This window comes from Lontra canadensis, unplaced genomic scaffold (assembly GCF_010015895.1).
Source record: "Lontra canadensis isolate GAN:19392208 unplaced genomic scaffold, GSC_riverotter_1.0 scaffold46, whole genome shotgun sequence".
NCBI classification, from domain to species: domain Eukaryota; kingdom Metazoa; phylum Chordata; class Mammalia; order Carnivora; family Mustelidae; genus Lontra; species Lontra canadensis.
Window position 1 is genome coordinate 359,389 of NW_022631040.1, and position 19,075 is coordinate 378,463.

Genomic DNA, 19,075 nt, shown 5'->3' on the forward strand with positions numbered 1-19,075 from the left:
CAAAAAAAATTTTTAAAAAACTCGTGAAGTGTAGTTTCATTAAAGTCAAAAATCCTTTTTGATGATCTTAGATCAACTTTAATTTAAAAGAATGAATGAATCTCACGGGTGCCAACTGGCTCAATCAGTGGAGCATATGACTCTTGATCTCAGTGTTGTGGGTTCGAGCCCTACATTAGATATAGAGATTATTAAAAAAATAAAATCTTAAAAAAAAGGAATAAAGCACATGATATCTGCATTTTAAAGAAAATGCCCATTTTTTTCTTAAGATGATAACATTTATTTATTTATTTTTATTTTAAAGATAACAGACTCTCAAACATGTATTTTTCTACATAACTTGTTGTGAAAAATGATAACATTTTAAAAACATCTAATATTGTAATGCTAATTTTCTATAAAAATCTTGTACGTTTATATGGAACTGGAATTCTAGTCCATGTTGATACTCTTGTTATACATATTTTAGCTCATTGTGTTTGAGTCTACTTGATAAAGCAATCAAACAGAAAGGAACCAGCAAATTTGACATTTCATGAGTAGCTTTCATGTGGTCAGGCATTTGTGCACATTATGTCATTTCATGCTCACCGCAATTGTTTTATAGATGAGAGAACCAAGGCTCAGAGCTGTTAATTAGATTTCCTAGAGCGGCTGAGTCTGGGCTCTATGCAGGTCAGGTCAACTTTAACACTCCTTTCTTTGTACCAAACTGCTTCCCATGTGATAATAGCTTACTGTTCGAACGAGTCACACATTTATACATAAAAGTGGTTCCACAGTTTGAAATTTTAATCAGTAAAAAAAAAAAAGAATTATATGTGTGTGTGTAGAATTTGAAGCATCAGTTGTCTGTTCTATTTCCCATTTTTAGTCTGTTTCCTGAAAGAAGATATTTCCTTTAAATCCATTAAAGTGCTGATACTGTATTTTTTTAAGATTTTTTTTAAAGATTTTATTTATTTACTTGACAGACAGAGATCACAGGTAGGCAGAGAGGCAGCCAGAGAGAGAAGAAGGGAAGCAGGCTCCCCACTGAGCAGAGAGCCCGATGTGGGGCTTGATCCCAGGACCCTGGGATCATGACCCGAGCCGAAGGCAGAGGCTTTAACCCACTGAGCCACCCAGGCACCCCGATATTGTATTTTTTATCTTTGTTTTATAAGAATATGGCAGTTGTTTCCTTCTTTCCTTCAGCTTTCATTCCCAATTTTCCATGATCCAATTTTGGGCTGTGATACTTCTATTTTTGCCTTTCAAGAATGATATCATTTACCTTTTTGTTCTGTGATCAAAACTAAGTTTTCTGCCATTGTTTAATGATTAAATCTAAATGTTGGATGCAATAAACATTTAGAAACATTTTAGAATTTTGTGACTATGTACACAATGTTCACTGAAGACCCAGTGATCACTTTGATTACATATTTCCTCTTTTGTATTATTTCCTGCCATACCCTAAATTTTAAAAATCCACTGTATATTATAGGTATTTGTTACCATTTATTATTTTTATTTATTTATTTTCCATTGCTGTTTATTGCGGATTTGTTATCTGCACTTACTATCATCAGAAATTAATTTGTTATTTAGATTTTCATGTAAGGTTTACATGTCTCAGTTCACTTAGGATCAAATTTACATGGACTCAATTGACATAATTATTTGTAGCCTCTTTAGGCATGAGCATAGCATTTTACCCAAGGAAAAAAATTTCTGTAGGGTAACACTGTCATCATTTTTAACCATTCATTCATTGAATAAATATTTATTGAGTGGTATATCATCCAGGCATTGGTGTACCAACTGAAGGTATGTTTATGAACATAGCAGTGAAAAAATATCTGTTCTCATGAAGCTGGCCTGCTAGTAGAAATGACCATCAATATATAATTAAATAAATGCATAGAATGTTAGCTGGTGATGAATATTAAGGAGAGGACGCTGGGGAAGAAGCATATGAAATGTTAGAGAAGGTTGACCTTTTAGATTGAACCATTAATTTATAAAAATTTGAAAGCTTAGTGTAAAATATAATCATAAAGCTCAATTATTAGGAATACATAAAGCAACACTGTCTTACTTATTTCATTAGACTACTTTTATGGTATCTATTACTTCAAGCTGCTTGTATTCTTATAGGTATTAAAATTCTTCCTCCCCTTTAGGTCTAGCCTTTTAAAAAAACAACATTCACTATTTTTAAACTTATGATGTCCTTAGATCCATTATTCCAATTTATACTCTCTCCATATCTCTGAAACTCCTCCAAGAACACCAAATGTCCCCTAATAGAGAACATTTTGTATTGTTGTCTTACTTACTTGTTTTCCCTATTTTGTTCCGTGATCATCGGTGCCTTTTTTTTCCTTCACACACATTCCCTTCTCCACTTGCCTTTGCACTCTCAATCTTTATAGAATTCTTTCTTAATAGTTAAGCCATTATTTCTCAATTTCTTTTAAAAGAAATGCTATAAGAAGTATTTTGTGTTAATTAAGGGATCAATGCATCAAGAAGACATAACACTCTTCAAAGTGTGCACAAAGTTGCTGTGAAACCTCAAAGTACACGGAGAACAAAATGGCAGAATTGGAAGGAGGTGTAAAAATCTGCAATTGTTAGAAATTTCAATATTGCTTTCTAAATTACTAACAGAACAAGTAGAAAATCAGTAGGGTTATAAACAAAACAAAACTTGAGCTCATTTTTACCAGCTAGATCTCACTGACACATAGAACATTACATTCAACAACTGTAGAATACACATTTTTTGCAAGTGCGTAAAAAACATTCACAGAGAAAGATCATATGTTGGACAATAGGAGAAGTGGCAAAAAAAGTTAAAAGAATGAAAACTTACAGAGTGTGTTCTCTGATCATAGAAATCAACAATAAAATGTCAGCAGGATAATACCCAAATATTTGAAAATTAGCACATTTCTAAATAAGCCATGAGTTAAATGCAGATTAAGGGAAGGATTAGAATTATTTTCATTGAATTGTGATGAAAATGCTCATGTCAAAATTTAGGGGACGCAGGTGAAGTAATGCCTAAAAAGAGATTTATAGCTTTAAATTCTTGGATTAGAAATGAAAGTTTAAAATTAAGTAGCAAAGTGGAAGTAGAAGCAGCAAAGACATACTTTAGAAGTGGTGTCTCGGGACGTCTGGGTGGCTCAGTGGGTTGAGCCTCTGCCTTTGGCTCAGGTCATGATCTTGGGGTCCTGGGATTGAGTTCTGCATCAGGCTCTCTGCTCGGTGGGGAGCCTGCTTCCCCTCTTTCTCTCTGCCTGCCTTTCTGCCTACTTTGTGATCTCTCTCTCTGTCAAATAAATAAAAATCTTAAAAATACTTAAATAAAAATCTTAAAAAAAAACTTAAATAAAAATCTTTAAAAAAAAGAAGAAGAAGAACAAGAAGAAGAAGCGGTTTCTGTAAATGGAGCAGAGAAATGCCACAGTACCTGAGGGTAATCTCTGGTGAAGGAAATCTTTCTCTCTTTTTTCTTTTTTTCTTTCTTCTTTTTAGTGGGAAAATTTTTAGCAAGTCTATGTACTAAAGGAGATGATCCATCAGAGAGGGTAAAATGAATGATCCAGGAAAATGAAAAATTCAAAGAGTAAAGTCACAGGATGCACAAGAGAGAATATGATCTAGCAGACAGGCAGAAGGTTTCCTTTTGCTAAGTGTGTAAAATATTCACTCATTTTTAACGAGAGGCACGTATGCAGTCTGATGTGATGGAGAGCACTATGGAAATTTTCTTATTATTTCTATTTTCTCATAGTAGTTGAGATCATCATAGAGGTTTCAGGAACTGTATAAGATAGTTCTCTAGAGCAGCAGGAAAGTGAATGGCCTGGAGAAATGTGGAGTTTGCTGAGCAATGTTCATCTCTCATGTGATATTATGGACTCTCAATTTGAAGTAAGGCCTCTTTAGCATGCATGTGTGTTTGTGCCAACCGTCTGTTATTTGTAGTAGAAAGAGGGTTGGGTTGTAGTTTTGCCTGTAGAGTAAGCCTGATTGAGAGAGACAAGCAAAATGAGTGTTTACACAAGGGTCTGCTTATTTGGTGAAACATTTGATGCAAGCTGGTATGCAGGGAAATGAGAATGAGGGTATTGAGGTAACAGAGAACGAGAGTGTAGACAGATTGAAGTTGCTGAGGATGTCAGGCATTCTTTGGAATCACAGTCCTAGATAGTGAGCTGGAAAGTTAAGAGGTGGTTGAATGGACAAAAGGAAGGACGTCTTCTATTGTGATATGTTTTAAAAGGTTCAGACACTTTCCAATATCTTTTTCCTCAGTCTCATTGGGTATGCTCAAAAAGATTTCTTCAAAGTTAAGCCTCCACTGAATCATTATAATGTACGCAGCATAACAGATTTACCCTCTGGATGGATTTTCTTTGCAATGGTAAAAGAATTTAATTTTATGAGCTGAACTGGGCATATGGACTTTTACATAAATGGCCTACTTCTAGAAAAAAAAAAACTGTAGTGTTTGCTTTGCTCTTTTAGCTTTCTTGGCACAACTGATTTTTTAACTTCTTGCTTCTTGGGACTGAAAAAAAAAAGAAATACATAATAACACCTCTTATTTATTAGCCATCACTAAATATCAATTACAGGCTAGAGGTCATTTACATATATTTATACATATTAATATGTGATGTATTTTTCATAGCAACCCTGCAAGGAAGTTATTACTAGCTCCAATTTGTAGGCTAATAAAACAGTACTCTGGTTTGCTATTTTGAATACTAGCTCAAAAACCTAGTATTTACAATTTATTCTGTCTGTGTCAAGGAAAAATTGCACAAAACTTTGCTAAATAAGTGAGAAATATCTTATTTAGGACTGTTGCAATGAAGGAGAAAGATTGAACTCAACTCCTGTAAACAAAGGCTGGAGGATTTTTAAGTTCTGGACTGAAAGAGGTGGAAAAGTACTGAATGAAGTAGGGAGACTGGTCCATGTGATTATGCCATCATTTGCTAATTGTCTCTTATGGAAGTTAGGGTCCTATCTTCCCATGGAGACTGGGAGGTAGGGGCTCTAGCTGCTTTGTTTACATTTCAGAACGATGGCCCTCTAGTTCTTGAGAGACATTTCTGGGTTATAAAACTGGTGAGAATCTGGGAGAAGATTTAATTCTCAAAGGGGCAAAAAAAAAAAAAAGGATTTTAATTGGACTTTTTCTAAAGTAAATGTCCAAAGAAAAGGGTGTTCAGGGGTCTATATTCAGGAAGAAACCTGACAGAAAATCAAGCTGTCAGGAAATCAAATTGAGGGAAACTTTAAAGTCTTCTTGGTCATCTGACTCCAAAGACTTTTTTAAGTTGTAACTTTTAGAAAAAAAAAATTATTTTATACTATGCTGTTATCTTTCCTCTTAAATGTCAAAGATGTTCATTTTTTCCTGATAATTACATGCATTTTTGAACATATGGAATCTTAGAGTGGAAGCCAAACAATCATCAAATACGCAGACAGCGTATTCCCTATGTGACCCTTTTAGACAGCATGAGGAAAGAGCTGAAACAAAATGTTTGCAATTGTAGAGGAAGAAAAATAATATTCCTCTACATTCTAGGTTCTGCGAGTGTTCTCCCCTCCTCTTCAGTAATAAAAGAGTAACAAAAGAAAATCAGTCAGAAATTTTATATGTATGCCTCATGTATACATGGGAGATACCCAGGAAAGCAGCAAAACTCCCCCAATGGTTCAAGCCATCATCTTAAATACAATCCTCAGCTAAGGACAAAAGAAAGATGCTGGGAGTACGGAGACTAGTTCTGAGGGGTTATCAAGATAATACAGTTAAGTTTTATGCAGATTTAAATCTGGTGACTTCTCCACTGATAAAGAGCTGTGGTCTAGAGTCATACTTCTCTTCTTGGTACAGAGAGAGTCACCCTTACAAATGGAATTTTCTTCATGAATGTAGATTAAAAGGGTAGATTTTACTTTGGTTTAAGAGCTTCTCCCTTAGGTTACTTTTTATCAAAAATAATCAGACCAAAATAGTCTTTATGCTACAAAAAGCATATTCTGCTACCCTTCACAATTTAAGCTTTTTAAAAAGAATATTGTTTTGTCTTAAGCAGATCCATTTTGAGCATTGCAACAGTTTGACAGATAATCATTCCTATTATTTCATTATGCAATACAATGTACCATAAATTCTTTAGAAAGGTTTCCCAAGTCTTTTTTTTCTTTTTTAAGATTTTTATTTATTCATTTGACAGACAGAGATCACAAGTAAGCAGAGAATCAGGCAGAGAGAGGAGGAAGCAGGCTCCCTGCTGAGCAGAGAGCCCAATGTGGGGCTCGATCCCAGGACCCTGAGATCATGACCTGAGCCGAAGGCAGAGGCTTTAACCCACTGAGCCACCCAGACGCCCCTCCAAAGTCTTTTGCTTGTTATTCAACCCAGTGGTTAATAATCTGTTCTCAAAACCATTTTCCTTTCCAATTCATAAAATCAGAGAATTTCAAACTGTGAATTTTAAACTTACTAAGACACCCCTACTAGTATAACTCATTTTTTAATCTGTACAGCAATATTTTTTGGTAAATTCCTGACAGATGATTGTCACTGAACTTCAGTTACATGCTTTTAAGATAAACTAACCTCTTTATGAATCACTTTATTATTCACTTGGCACTTGTCAATGAGCTTTGTGAGATTTTAAGATACTATGGTCACGACTTTGTTAAAAGAATAAATCACGGAAGACCCAAGAGGGTTATGATCTGGAATTAGATTTGGTGTTGACTGTGATTCCTAAAGAATCTGGGAGAGGACATAAGTATGCAAAATATGTTATTTAAGGGATGTAAGTCTCCCTGCAAATTATTGGACCTTAGGCCAACAAGCACCAAGAAAAAATACAGGATTTCAGTTTTAAGGAGCAAAGCACAAAATAGGTTTTGGTTCTTGACAAGCAAAGGCAGAAAGCAGATGTGTTATTTAACTGGCCATAAAATTGACTTGCTACACAATGCCAAAATTAGTGGTAAGAAGATTCTAGGAATATGTCATATGTGGAATTTCAGACAGGCAATCAGGTTTTTGCCATGATGTATCTATAAGGAGTAGTACAGTTTCAGCTGTAAGAATGGGAATTGAAAGTAGGAATACAGTTCCTGAGAGATCATTGGAAAGAGCAGGAAATGCAATCTTAAAACTGAAATCCAAGATAATGTTTTGGTCTCAGATATAATGTCAGTTCCTTTCTGTTTAAACTTGGCAGAAAGAGGAAATTATACTAGCATCCCTATGAGTGTTTTTTTTTTTTAAGATTTTATTTACTTATTTAAGAGAGAGACAGAAATAGTGAAAGAGAGCATGAGCAAGGAGGAGGAGAGAGAAGCAGGCTCCCCAGTGTAGGACTCGATCTCAGGACCCAAGGATTATGACCTGAGCCAAAGGCATATGCCTACCTGACTGAGCCACTCTGGTGCCCCAAGTTTGTTTGGTTATTTATTTATTTATTTTTTAATTTTTAAAATTTATTTATTTGAGAGAGAGAGACAGCATGCGTGGGGGAGAGAGAGAGAATCTCAAGCAAACTCCATGCTGAGCATGGAGCCTGAAACAGAAACGGATCCCAGGACCCAGAGATCGTGGCCTGAGCTGAAGTCAAGAGTTGGTTGCTTAACTGAATGAGCCACCCAGGTGCCCCAATATTTTAATATTTTTATATTTATTTGGGTTTTTGGTTATATACTTCATATTTAAATATTCAATTTAAGAAAATCCCAAATTATTTTGCACTTAATAATAAATATATATATCAAATTAGAAACCTGATTCTCCAAAGACATCAATTACAGTTCATTACAAATGAACTATGTAGTTTCCTTAATTCAGTCATGAAGCCAAATGAATTAATTATAGAGGACATTTATTATAGATTCTATGTATCAGAATTCAATTTTTTATACTAGTACATATATATCTAGGTATATATGCAATATATAGATAGATAAATATGCAATCTAATCTTATAATCTATCAATTTACCTATTAGACCCAGACAATGTAATTGTGAACGAAATAGACCCTCACGCTCAAGGTGCTTTTGAGTCTAAAGCAAAGCGTTTAGAGGAAGTTCTGGGAATAATTTATTCTCTGGGCAACGATTATATTAGGCAGGAGTTGTTTATAAAACAATACATTTGAGTTGTGTTTCAGAAAGATTTGTTTTCCAGTTGGCTGCAAGATTTTTTACTCATATAAATGCTGTACCTACGTTGTTTAGCTGCCTATAAATTGGGATCAAATTTATTTACATATGTTATTTTAAGTTTCAGAATTCAGTTTCTTTGACCCTAAAAATGTGTTCAGTAGATAAGTTAGCAAAATATACTCAAAATATAAAAAAGTATCATTTTTAAGTGCTACAGATATATTTTATAAACTAAAAACTGATTTGAAAGTGACCTTCAATCAGACTAATGTCTTAACCATTTTCTGAGTCATAGACTATATTTGAGAATCTAATGAAAATTACAAGTTCTCATGGAGAAGGAGGAAACAATTCATGTATAAAATTTCATCTAAAATCTCTGGTTTCTTTTATGGGTCATTTGGAGTTCAGGAAAGATCCTTATCATGGGTAAAGTGATATATTTTAGATCCTTAGAATGCCAACAAATGAATAATTTTTAGCTATTTCAAGTTATAAAAGTTGACTTTTATAAGATTATTTTAGCCAATTAATTTTTAGATTAACCAACTTTAGATGAAATATTCTGCTTTCACAGTAGCAATAAACATGATGACTCAATATATTACCTTCCTTTATTATTTAGACTGCTTATTCCAAAGTTGTCATGGTGGATACTTTTAGTTTTTGGTTACAATTAAGTTTGGAGTATCTTATTTCAGGTTGAATTTTGTCAGCAAGGAAAAAAAAAAGATCAATATCATTCTCTGTTGTAGAAGAATGAATTAAAAATCTTGTTTCTATGCTGGTTTTATTATGTGTATTAGCAAATACTTATTTGCTATGCAACATTTATGCCATTGTACACGTCCCTTGTTTCCTTTTTCCTTACTTAATGCTCCACTCACAGGATCATAGTTTCTTGTTGGTAGGGCACAATGCATGAATAAAACAAGGAAGACTTATGGGCATTTAGGATCAGTGCTTCATCCAACTATCCACTGACCTGACATATTTACTAAGTACTTTCTCTATGCCTGATGCTTCTTTACCTTATCTCATTTAATGTTCACAATATCCCTATGAAGTCAATATGGTTTTTCCTGCTCATCTTTGAAAAGCAAATGAAAGCTTAGTATTAGAGATACACTTTGGACGAATGAAGTATAAAACATGGCCCTTGTTTTCTTAGAACTTACAATTTAGTGGGGATCCACATTAAAAAAAGGTGGGTTAACACTATGATGGGCAAACACAGAATGCAATGGGAGCAGCTGGCGTGGACTTTAGTTGGAAGAAGAGGATCTGCTAGAATAAATGACAGAAGTTCTGTTTCCCATCAGAAGTCCTGGAGGCTCAACAGTGGAGAATGCACTGGAATAATGAGTGCCAAGGCTGGGGAAGTAGTTTGGGGACAGTTAATAAAGGGTCTTGTAAGCCTTGCTAAGAAGTTTGGACTTGATGCTAAGAGTAAAGAAAGTCACTGCAGGGTTGTCAGTAGCCAAATAACCAAACAGATTGTCATTTGAAAGGGCAGTAAATCTGATAAAAACACAGAATTAGTAAAAAATATAAAACTTGAAATGGACTGATACGGAGGCTGTTGCCTTCACTCCAAGTCTGAAGAGACAACTGTTCGGAGTCAGGTTGGAGAGAAGTAGATATATTAGAGCAATACTTAGAAGGTGTCATCAACAAGACTTGAGGACTGATTGAATGCAGGGGTATGAGGGGTGGAGGAGTTCAGGATTTGGTGCTGGTAAAAATCCATCTCCAGGAAAGGAAGCATTATCAGCAGGAAGAGGAGTTCAATTTGGGGTACGAAAGCCAAAGGACAATCAGTGTCACAGATGCCTAGGGAGAAAATTTTAGGGGGCCAGCGGTCTACATGTCACATGGTGCCAAAGGTCAGTTGAAATGAGAAAAGCAAGCTGCCTACATCAACTTTACAAACGTAATTGAACATTTTGTCCTGAGAATCATATTTGTTTAGTAACTTAAACTCATGCAGTTTGTAAATTCTACAGCGAAATTAGAGCCCCAAAATGGTGACTCTAAAGTTCACACTTTGCATGCTTACTTTTTTTTTAATACACTATTTTTTTTTTTTTAACAGTTTTGGGTTTACAGAAGAATTGAGCAAAAAACATAGAGAATTTCCACCATCCCTTCTCCCCAATTTCCACTGTTATTAGCGTCTGACATTAGTTTAGTACAATTGTGACAATTAGCAAATATTTATACATTATTAATTAAAGTCCATAGTTTACATTAGGGTTTACTCTTCACTTTGTGCATTTTATGGTTTTGACCAATGTATAATGAAATTTGTCCATCATTACAATATCCTACAGAATACTTTCACTGCTTAAAAATCCTCTGTACTCCATCTATCCATTATAACTTCTTACACTCTCCCCCATGACAAGCCCCTTAACAACCACTGATCTTTTTATGCTTTCTAAGGTATTCAGCCCTTTTTTTTTTTTTTTTTTTAAGATTTTATTCATTTATTTGAGAGAGAGAGTGTGTGTGTGTGTTCTGGGAGGGGCAGAGGGAGAGGGTAAGAGAGTCTTAGGCAGACTCTGTGCTGAGTGCAAAGACTCACTTGGCATTCCATCTCATGACCCTGAGATCACAACCTGAATTGAAGCTAAGAGATGCTTAATGGGCTCTGCCACCCAGGTGCCTCAGTATGCAGCCTAAGTCAGAGCTCTTTCATTTAGCAATATGCATTTGAATTTCCGCCATGTCTTTTCATGGCTGAAGAGCTCATTTCTCTTTACTGTTGAATAATATTCTATTATCTGGATATACCTGTTTGTTTTATCCATTCATCTATTGAAGGACATCTTGGTTACTTCCAAGTTTTTGCAATTATGAATAAGGTTGCTATGAACTTTCAAGTGCAGGTTTTGGGTAGATAAATCATTTGGGTAAATACCAAGGAGCACAATTGCTGGATTATACAGTAAGGGTATGTTTTGTTTTATAAGAAACTGTAGACTGTCTTCCAAAGCTGCTGAATGATTTTGCATCCCCACCAACAGTGAATGACACTTTCTACTGTCCCACATCGTCACTAGTATTTGGTGTCATCAGTATTTGGGATTTTAGTCATTCAAATAATTGTGTGGTGGTATTTCATTGTCATTTTAGTTTGCAATTCTCTGTTGACATATGGTGTTAATCATCTTTTCATATGCTTATCTGTCACCTGTGTATCTTCTTTGGTGAGGTGTCTGTTTAGATCTTTTGTTTATTTTCAAATTGAAGGTTTTTTTTTCCCCCCTTATTATCACTTCTTTTATCAGTAACATTATTTTATTTTATTTATTTATTTTTAAAGATTTTATTTATTTATTTGAGACAGAGTGAGAGATAGAGACAGAGAGAGAGAGAGGTAGGGGCAGAGGGAGAGGGAGAAGCAGACTTCCCAATGAACAGGGAACCCTATGTGGGGCTTGATCCCAGGACGCCAAGATCATGACCTTTGATGGAAGGCAGATGCTTAACCAACTGAGCCACCCAGGTACCCCATTTTATTTTTTTTAAAGATTTTATTTATTTATTTGAGAAAGAACAGGAGGAGGGGCAGAGCGAGAGGAAGAGAGAGAATCTCAAGCAGACTCCACAGTGAGTGTGAAGCCTGACTCAGGACTTGATCCCACAACCCTGAGATCATGACCTGAGCTGAAATCAAGAGTTGGATGCTTAACTGACCCAGCCGTCCAGTTGCCCTCTCTCCTAAATTGCTTATGGTTGGATCTTAGTTTTGTTTTTCTAATTTTCTTTATATTTTAATATGTTCAGTTCATTAACATTTAGTACCATCATTTATATAATTGGATGTAGGAAATTGTTTCCTGTGTCTCCCTACAAATTCATGTTCCTCTGTTTTCTCTTTTTTACTTTTTTTATTATTTGATTTTTTTGAGCAATTCAAGTTTAATATGCCTATTGGCTTTTTAGAAATTATCTTTTGAAATTTTTTTAGTGACTACTCAAGGGACTACACTACTCAGGCTTAACTCTTCACGGTCTGCTTCATGTTAATATTGTACAATTTACTTATTTTTTACAATTGCAGAATTTATTGAAGTTAGAAACTTTGTACTTATTCTACTATTATTTTTATAAATATCAAATTCTGCAAGATGATACTATAAATTTTCCTTTGTAAAGGTATATATATTTTAAAGAAAAAATGTATCTTTGTTCTCTCAGATATTACTCATTTCTGATACTCTCCTTTGATATCTGAAGTTCTAACTTTGCCTCTGGTATTATATCCCTTCAGCATAAGGACATTTCTTATAATTTTCTTTTCTTTTTTTTTTAATTTTTTTTTTTTCAGCATAACAGTATTCCTTGTTTTTGCACCACACCCAGTGCTCCATGTAATCCGTGCCCTCTCCAATACCCACCACCTGGTTCTCCCAATCTCCCACCCCCCGCTGCTTCAAACCCCTCAGATTGTTTTTCAGAGTCCATAGTCTCTCATGGTTCACCTCCCCTTCCAATTTCCCCCAACTCCCTTCTCCTCTCCAACTCCCCTTGTCCTCCATGCTATTTGTTAGGCTCCACAAATAAGTGAAACCATATGATAATTGACTCTCTCTGCTTGACTTATTTCACTCAGCATAATCTCTTCCAGTCCCATCCATGTTGCTACAAAAGTTGGGTATTCATCCTTTCTGATGGAGGCATAATACTCCATAGTGTATATGGACCACATCTTCCTTATCCATTCGTCCATTGAAGGGCATCTTGGTTCTTTCCACAGTTTGGCAACTGTGGCCATTGCTGCTATAAACATTGGGGTACAGATGGCCCTTCTTTTCCCTACATCTGTATCTTTGGGGTAAATACCCAGTAGTGCAATTGCAGGGTCATAGGGAAGCTCTATTTTTAATTTTTTGAGGAATCTCCACACTGTTCTCCAAAGTGGCTGCACCAAATTGCATTCACACCAACAGTGTAAGACTATAATTTTCTTATAGTATGATTCTGATGACAACACGTTTTCTTAGCAATAATTGAAAAAGTCCTTTTTTTCATCTCTTTGAAGGACTTTTCTCTATGAAATGATGACTTAATAGTTTTTTCCCCCTCTTTGTTCTGGAGTTTAGGATATTGTTTCCCTGTCCCCTGGTTTCCATGGTTTCTGATGAGAATTCTTGGCCATACAACTGTTTTTCTTTGGCTGCTTTCAAAATATTATCTTTACCATTGGTTTTGAATAATTAGACTACAGAGTGCTTGCATGTGGTAAATTTTTTTTTGTTGTTGTTGTTTATGTGTTTTGGGATTCTCTAAGCTCCTTGAATATGGAAAATTATGCCTTTAACATAATTGGTAAGTTTCCAGCCACTATTTCTTCAAATCGTTTTCTGTTCTATTTTCTCTTTTGTGTTCTTCCTGGAAATCCAATTACATTATATAAGACATTTTTACATTGTTGCACAAGTCCCTGAACTCTGTTCCTTTTCCATCCCTCTTCTCTTTGTTTTTCAAATTCAATAAATTCTGTTGATCTATGGTCAAGTTCACTGACTTTCCTATGTCATCCCCATTCTACATCACAGACCATCCAGTGAATATGTTTTGCTGATATTTGAGCTTTTTGTTTAATTTTAAAAATATTTCCCATTCCTTTACTGAGTTTTTTCTATTTATTATGACCATATTTGCTTTTCCTCAGTGATGATACTTTTATTCACTTTTTTAAAACCCTAGTCTGATAATTCAAACATCTAGATCATCTAAAGGCTAATGTTTATTGGACTTAGTTTGTCTTTTTTCCCCATGAAATTAACAAATAGGTCACATTTTTCTGGCACTTCATATACTGAATAATTTTGCAATGTATTCTGGTTATTATATTGTGTTCTGAAGCCTGGGTCTTTCTTATATTTCTCCAAAGAGTGTTGACATTCTTATTTCGGCAGGCAGTTAATTTAGTTCACTTGAATGCAAACTCTATCACCCTAGTAGTTGGCAGTGATTCAAATCTCCCTTGAGATTGCTCTTATTCTGTCTCATGCATGTGTGGTTTAGAGGTGTGCTGATGTCATATAAATTTATACACAGAATTTGTGACTTCTCTTCTCCGCCCCTCCCTTTTCTGGGATTTCCTACTCATCCAGAATAATGTTTAACCAAATACCTGGGCACCTCATGGCCCAGCCAAGTTGACACATAAAATTAACTATCTCAGTGTATCAGGTTCATCGTCATGTTTTGAGAGTTTTCCTGCAAGACACACATTGTCCACTTATCTAGTTAAGGAATTCTGAGTACACTTCATCAACTTTCATACCAACCACTGACAGCAGCTTCTTTCTGCATTTCTGTAAACAATCTCTCATATCTACTTGTATTTTTACTTATCCTTTTCTTTCCCTAACATTGTCAAATAGAACTTTCTGTGATGATGCAGATGCTTAACTCTGCAGTGTTCCATATAGTTTTGAATAAGCCACAGACAGCTTTGAGCACTGGAAATGTGGCTCATCTGATAGGGAAATGGAATTCTTAACTTTACTTAACTTAAATTTATACAGCCGCGTGTGGCTAATGACTACTATATGGACAGCGTACCCTTGAACATGATTTTGTTTCCTTTTTCAAAATATATTGGCTAACTGACGCATTTCTCAGATAATTTGCTTTGATATACTTAGCTAATTAAATGATAATTTATGGGGTCACACTTTGTGTAACATTAATGGTAAGCATGTTTTTTATTCCTTTTCTCAGTCTTAGAAGCTTTTTTAAAACTTTTTTTTTGTATCTGAAAGTTACTGATCTCTTCCAACACACACACACACACACACACACACACACACCCATAGAGTCAAAAATCCTTTTACTTTTACTGCTTTACAAAAATAAATAAATAAATAAAATGGTGTTTTTTTACATGCATGGTCACTATAGTCATTCTTCTTTTGCCAAGCTTCCTAAGCATGTTAAAATTGTTATAAATCTGCATTTTTTTTTCCATGGAAACTGTTAACAGACTATTAGTTGGGCTGTATTTCTGAAGCCTCTGCCCCTCAATTATTTCTAAGAAAATTACTTCTAAGCTTGTCAAGAAATTTTCCTCTTAATCTCTGCTAATTTTCTAAGTGCTGGTAATTCACACTGATTGAATTAGGTATTGTTACTCTTCTTTACAGAAATAATAAGAATCTTTAAAAATAAGTCCTTGTAATTCGTTATTTTGTATGTTTAATTTTAAACTGTAGATGTGACCATTTAACACACCAACTGGAGATTTTTACTTGATATATTACACATTTTTCAATTTATTTCATGATCTTCTGATATTTATCATTTCAGGACCACCAAACAATTTTGAGAGCATGGGCTGTAAAAGATTTTGCTCCAAATTGTCCTTTGTATGTCCAGATATTAAAGCCTGAAAATAAATTCCATATCAAATTTGCTGGTAAGTTTAGTCTCAACTGAGATACTTTGAATTTCCTCCAACTGTGATAGTAAGAGTTATATCTCTGAAATTAGTGGCAACTTAATATATATATTCCTGATTGCATAGAATAGAAGGATTTCTTTTTGTCATCTACTTGTTATGAGAAAATTTATTTACTTTAAAAATGTCCAGGTAATTTTTTGGGAGTGAAAATTTTTTTCTTTTTTTATAATTTGGTGATTTAATCAATTGAATTTACTGGACACCTTGGTAAGACTATAAATAGATTAGCACTTACAGTTTTATCCATAATATAAACACAGGTCTTGAATGTTGCAGCCATTAATTTATACTATGTTTACACATAAATAGGTAGTGCTTTGTTATAAGTAGTATCTACCGCTCTTTGTTATGGATAGATGGTGCTTTGTTATAGATTACTTAATACATTTGTAAGCTTACCATGCATTAGAGTAAAATTAAAATATATTGTAATGTTAAAATATATTCAGGTGTATTAAAATGTATTTATTTGGAGATAATAAATTTATTTGAAGATTTATTTGGAGATAATATAGGTTTTGAAAACATTTCAAGAAAAACATACATGTGAGTTTTTTAAAGTCATTTCATATGACTTTATTTCATATACTTTAAACTGTCGTTTCATATACTTTAAACTGTTAAGAAATTGAACAGTAAGATCATACTTTATTTTTTTCTTAAATGTTTCCATAGGAACTAATTTTGATCCAGGAAGTAGTTTATATACATTGAAAAAAATGACATCCTTTTTTTTTTTTTTAACATTTCACCTTAATAATTTAAAGCTGCAAACATCATTAAAATGCAAATCATTTTAACTATGTGTTAACAAATGTATTTCTTCATCTGTGTTTATATATCGTAAAATGCTTACCTTTCGTATGTGATATTTAAATGAAAAATTATGAACACTAAGAAATTTCTAAATATCAAGAAAACCATGAAATTTTTGCAATTTAGTTTGCTGTTTTTTATCTTTTACTCTTGATTTTAATGACATCAGTTTACTAAAAATGTATGGCAAACAAAGCAATGACTCTTAACTGTGGCTGCATTTTAGTATCTGTTTGAAAGTTTAAGTACAAATACTGATTTAAATGATTTGTGATGATGGTGCTATGATTTTGTTTTGTTTTTAAAAAAACCTGTTCCCTAAACTGAAAGTAAAAATAAAAGCACCTTCTTTGTAAAGGGCTTTGTGAAATTTATTGGAAAATGCATGTAAATTCTACATCTACTACCTGTTACATATGTAATTAGCATTCAAGAAATGCCAGTTGTTTATCTAAAAGACTTTTGCAACTGAGCTGCCTTCTTTTTATTATTATTTAGTAAAAGGAATATTTTTTTAAAGATTTGTATTTATTTAACAGAGAGTGAGATCACAAGTAGGCAGAGAGGCAGGCAGAGAGAGAAGGGAAGTGGGCTCCCCGCCGAGCAGAGAGCCTGATGCGGGGCTTGATCCCAGGACCCCAAGATCATGACCTGAGCCGAAGGCAGAGGCTTAACCCCCTGAGCCACCCAGGCACCCCTAAAAGGAATATTATTGTAAAATTTTTATCATGCCTGATAATGACTTAATATGAAATTATTTTAAGGAAGGCAGCAATGACTTAAGTCCTAAAAATGTGAATTTAAATTTGAGTGTCACCACTTAAGATTTAGATAGCCAAATTAGTATTCTGAACCTTATTTTTCTCTTTTGTTAATTTATGTTATTGTATGTATGAGGTCTCTATTTCTTTGGTTAAGATTATCAGTAAGGAAATAATATCTGAAACATATTAGGTGCTCAATAAATGGATATCAGATGTGGATCCTAAAACAATATGTAGTTTGGGAAGACAATTTATAATTTTGAATGTGTTATAACTAAGATTCAGAATAGACTTTAATTCTTTCCCCTTCTTCACAGGCACTAGATAGGTTTACAACAGATAGATCAAATTCACGGGAATATTCCACCTTTACAAATAAATAATTACAAAGACTATTTACATTAATTCTCTTTCATATTCTTATCTTGCCATTATTTTGATAAGTCCATTGAAATGAATGTGATAATTAAAAGTTCTATCCTGATAGTTTGTCACAATATTTCTTATTTATGACACCTGCTGAAATTCCTTTTAATGACATCTGTCTTCTTTTAGGTTGAGATTACAACATCTCAGAAGAACTGTTTTTTTTTTATATTATAAAAAGTAAAAGCATCCTACTTTCATTAAAATGTCATAAAACAGTTTGGAGTGATCTATGAGACTCTTAAACCAATATAATATATTTCTCATCTCAGCCTGAGGTTAAAAGATTACAGACTTTACTTTTCAAAAGACAGTATATCAAGCTGGCACTTAGTTTGCATGGTAGATTGTTAAAATAATGGTCTTCAATGAACCACGTTCCCTGTGTCTGTCCAGTGTAGATGGGATCTTGCAGTTTATTCCATGAAGAGGTGAAATGTAGTTCTCTACCCCTTGAATACAGGCTGGTCTTGTGACTGTGACCAGAATGTGACAAAAGTTACACTGTATGACTTCAGAGGCTAAGTCTTAAAAATCTATGCTTCTGGTTTCCCTTCACTGGAAAACTACCTAGAGAACTGCATGTAAGGAATCCCAATTCAGGGGTGCCTGGGTGGCTCAGTCAGTTAAGCATCTGCCTTTCGTTCAGGTCATGATCTCCGTGTCCTGGCATCGAGGCATAGGTTGGGCTTTCTGCTCAGTAAGGAGTCTGCTTCTTTCTCTCTCTCTCTTTGCCCTTCCCCACTGTTGGCTCAATCCCTCAAATAAATAAGTAAAATCATAAGGAAAAAAAAAAGAATCCCAGCTTAGCCTCCCTAAGGATGAAAATCACATGGGAAGTGACGCTTATCCATCCCAGGCTCCCCACCTCTCTAGCTCCCAACTTACCCATAGTCAACCCAGAGAGTCATGCTGACCTACAGAATTTTGAGAAATAAAAGTATTGGTTGCTCAAAGTTAATGAGTTTTGTTTGTAGTTATCTATTACTTGGCAATAGATATCTAATATCATTTGTAACAAAATAATAATTGCTTTGATCTTAAACCAATATTCATTTGATAATATTCACAATATTTTTGTCTTTGCATTCTCATGAGTGTTAAATAGTACAATTCCAATTATACAGGATATAAAATGAGATCATTTTATTTCTGTGCCTCTTCATACATGCTAAATTGTGGAACTACTACCATGACTATAATTTATATTTTTTTAAAAAATAAATCCATGGTTTTAAAAGATGAAAAGAAGAAACCTCAAAATTTGAGTTATGAGTATATCAAATATTAAAAAGTAAAAATAATATAGTGATCTAGCAGCTACTACTTGATGCACATCTATCAGTCATATCATATATGGATCCTTTTCTTCTGAACAAAAT

The 19,075-nt window shown here is 34.2% G+C and overlaps 1 protein-coding gene across 5 annotated transcripts in view; it reads left to right on the forward strand.

Moving 5' to 3' along the window:
* The window catches only part of KCNT2 (potassium sodium-activated channel subfamily T member 2), a 344,381-nt gene that overhangs the window by 179,914 nt on the left and 145,392 nt on the right, over positions 1 to 19,075 (forward strand). For all 5 annotated transcript variants that reach the window (XM_032872884.1, XM_032872885.1, XM_032872886.1 and 2 more), the window contains exon 13: positions 15,534 to 15,642. In XM_032872884.1, coding sequence (XP_032728775.1) covers positions 15,534 to 15,642 — 109 coding nt within the window. The remainder of the gene's footprint in view (positions 1 to 15,533; positions 15,643 to 19,075) is intronic.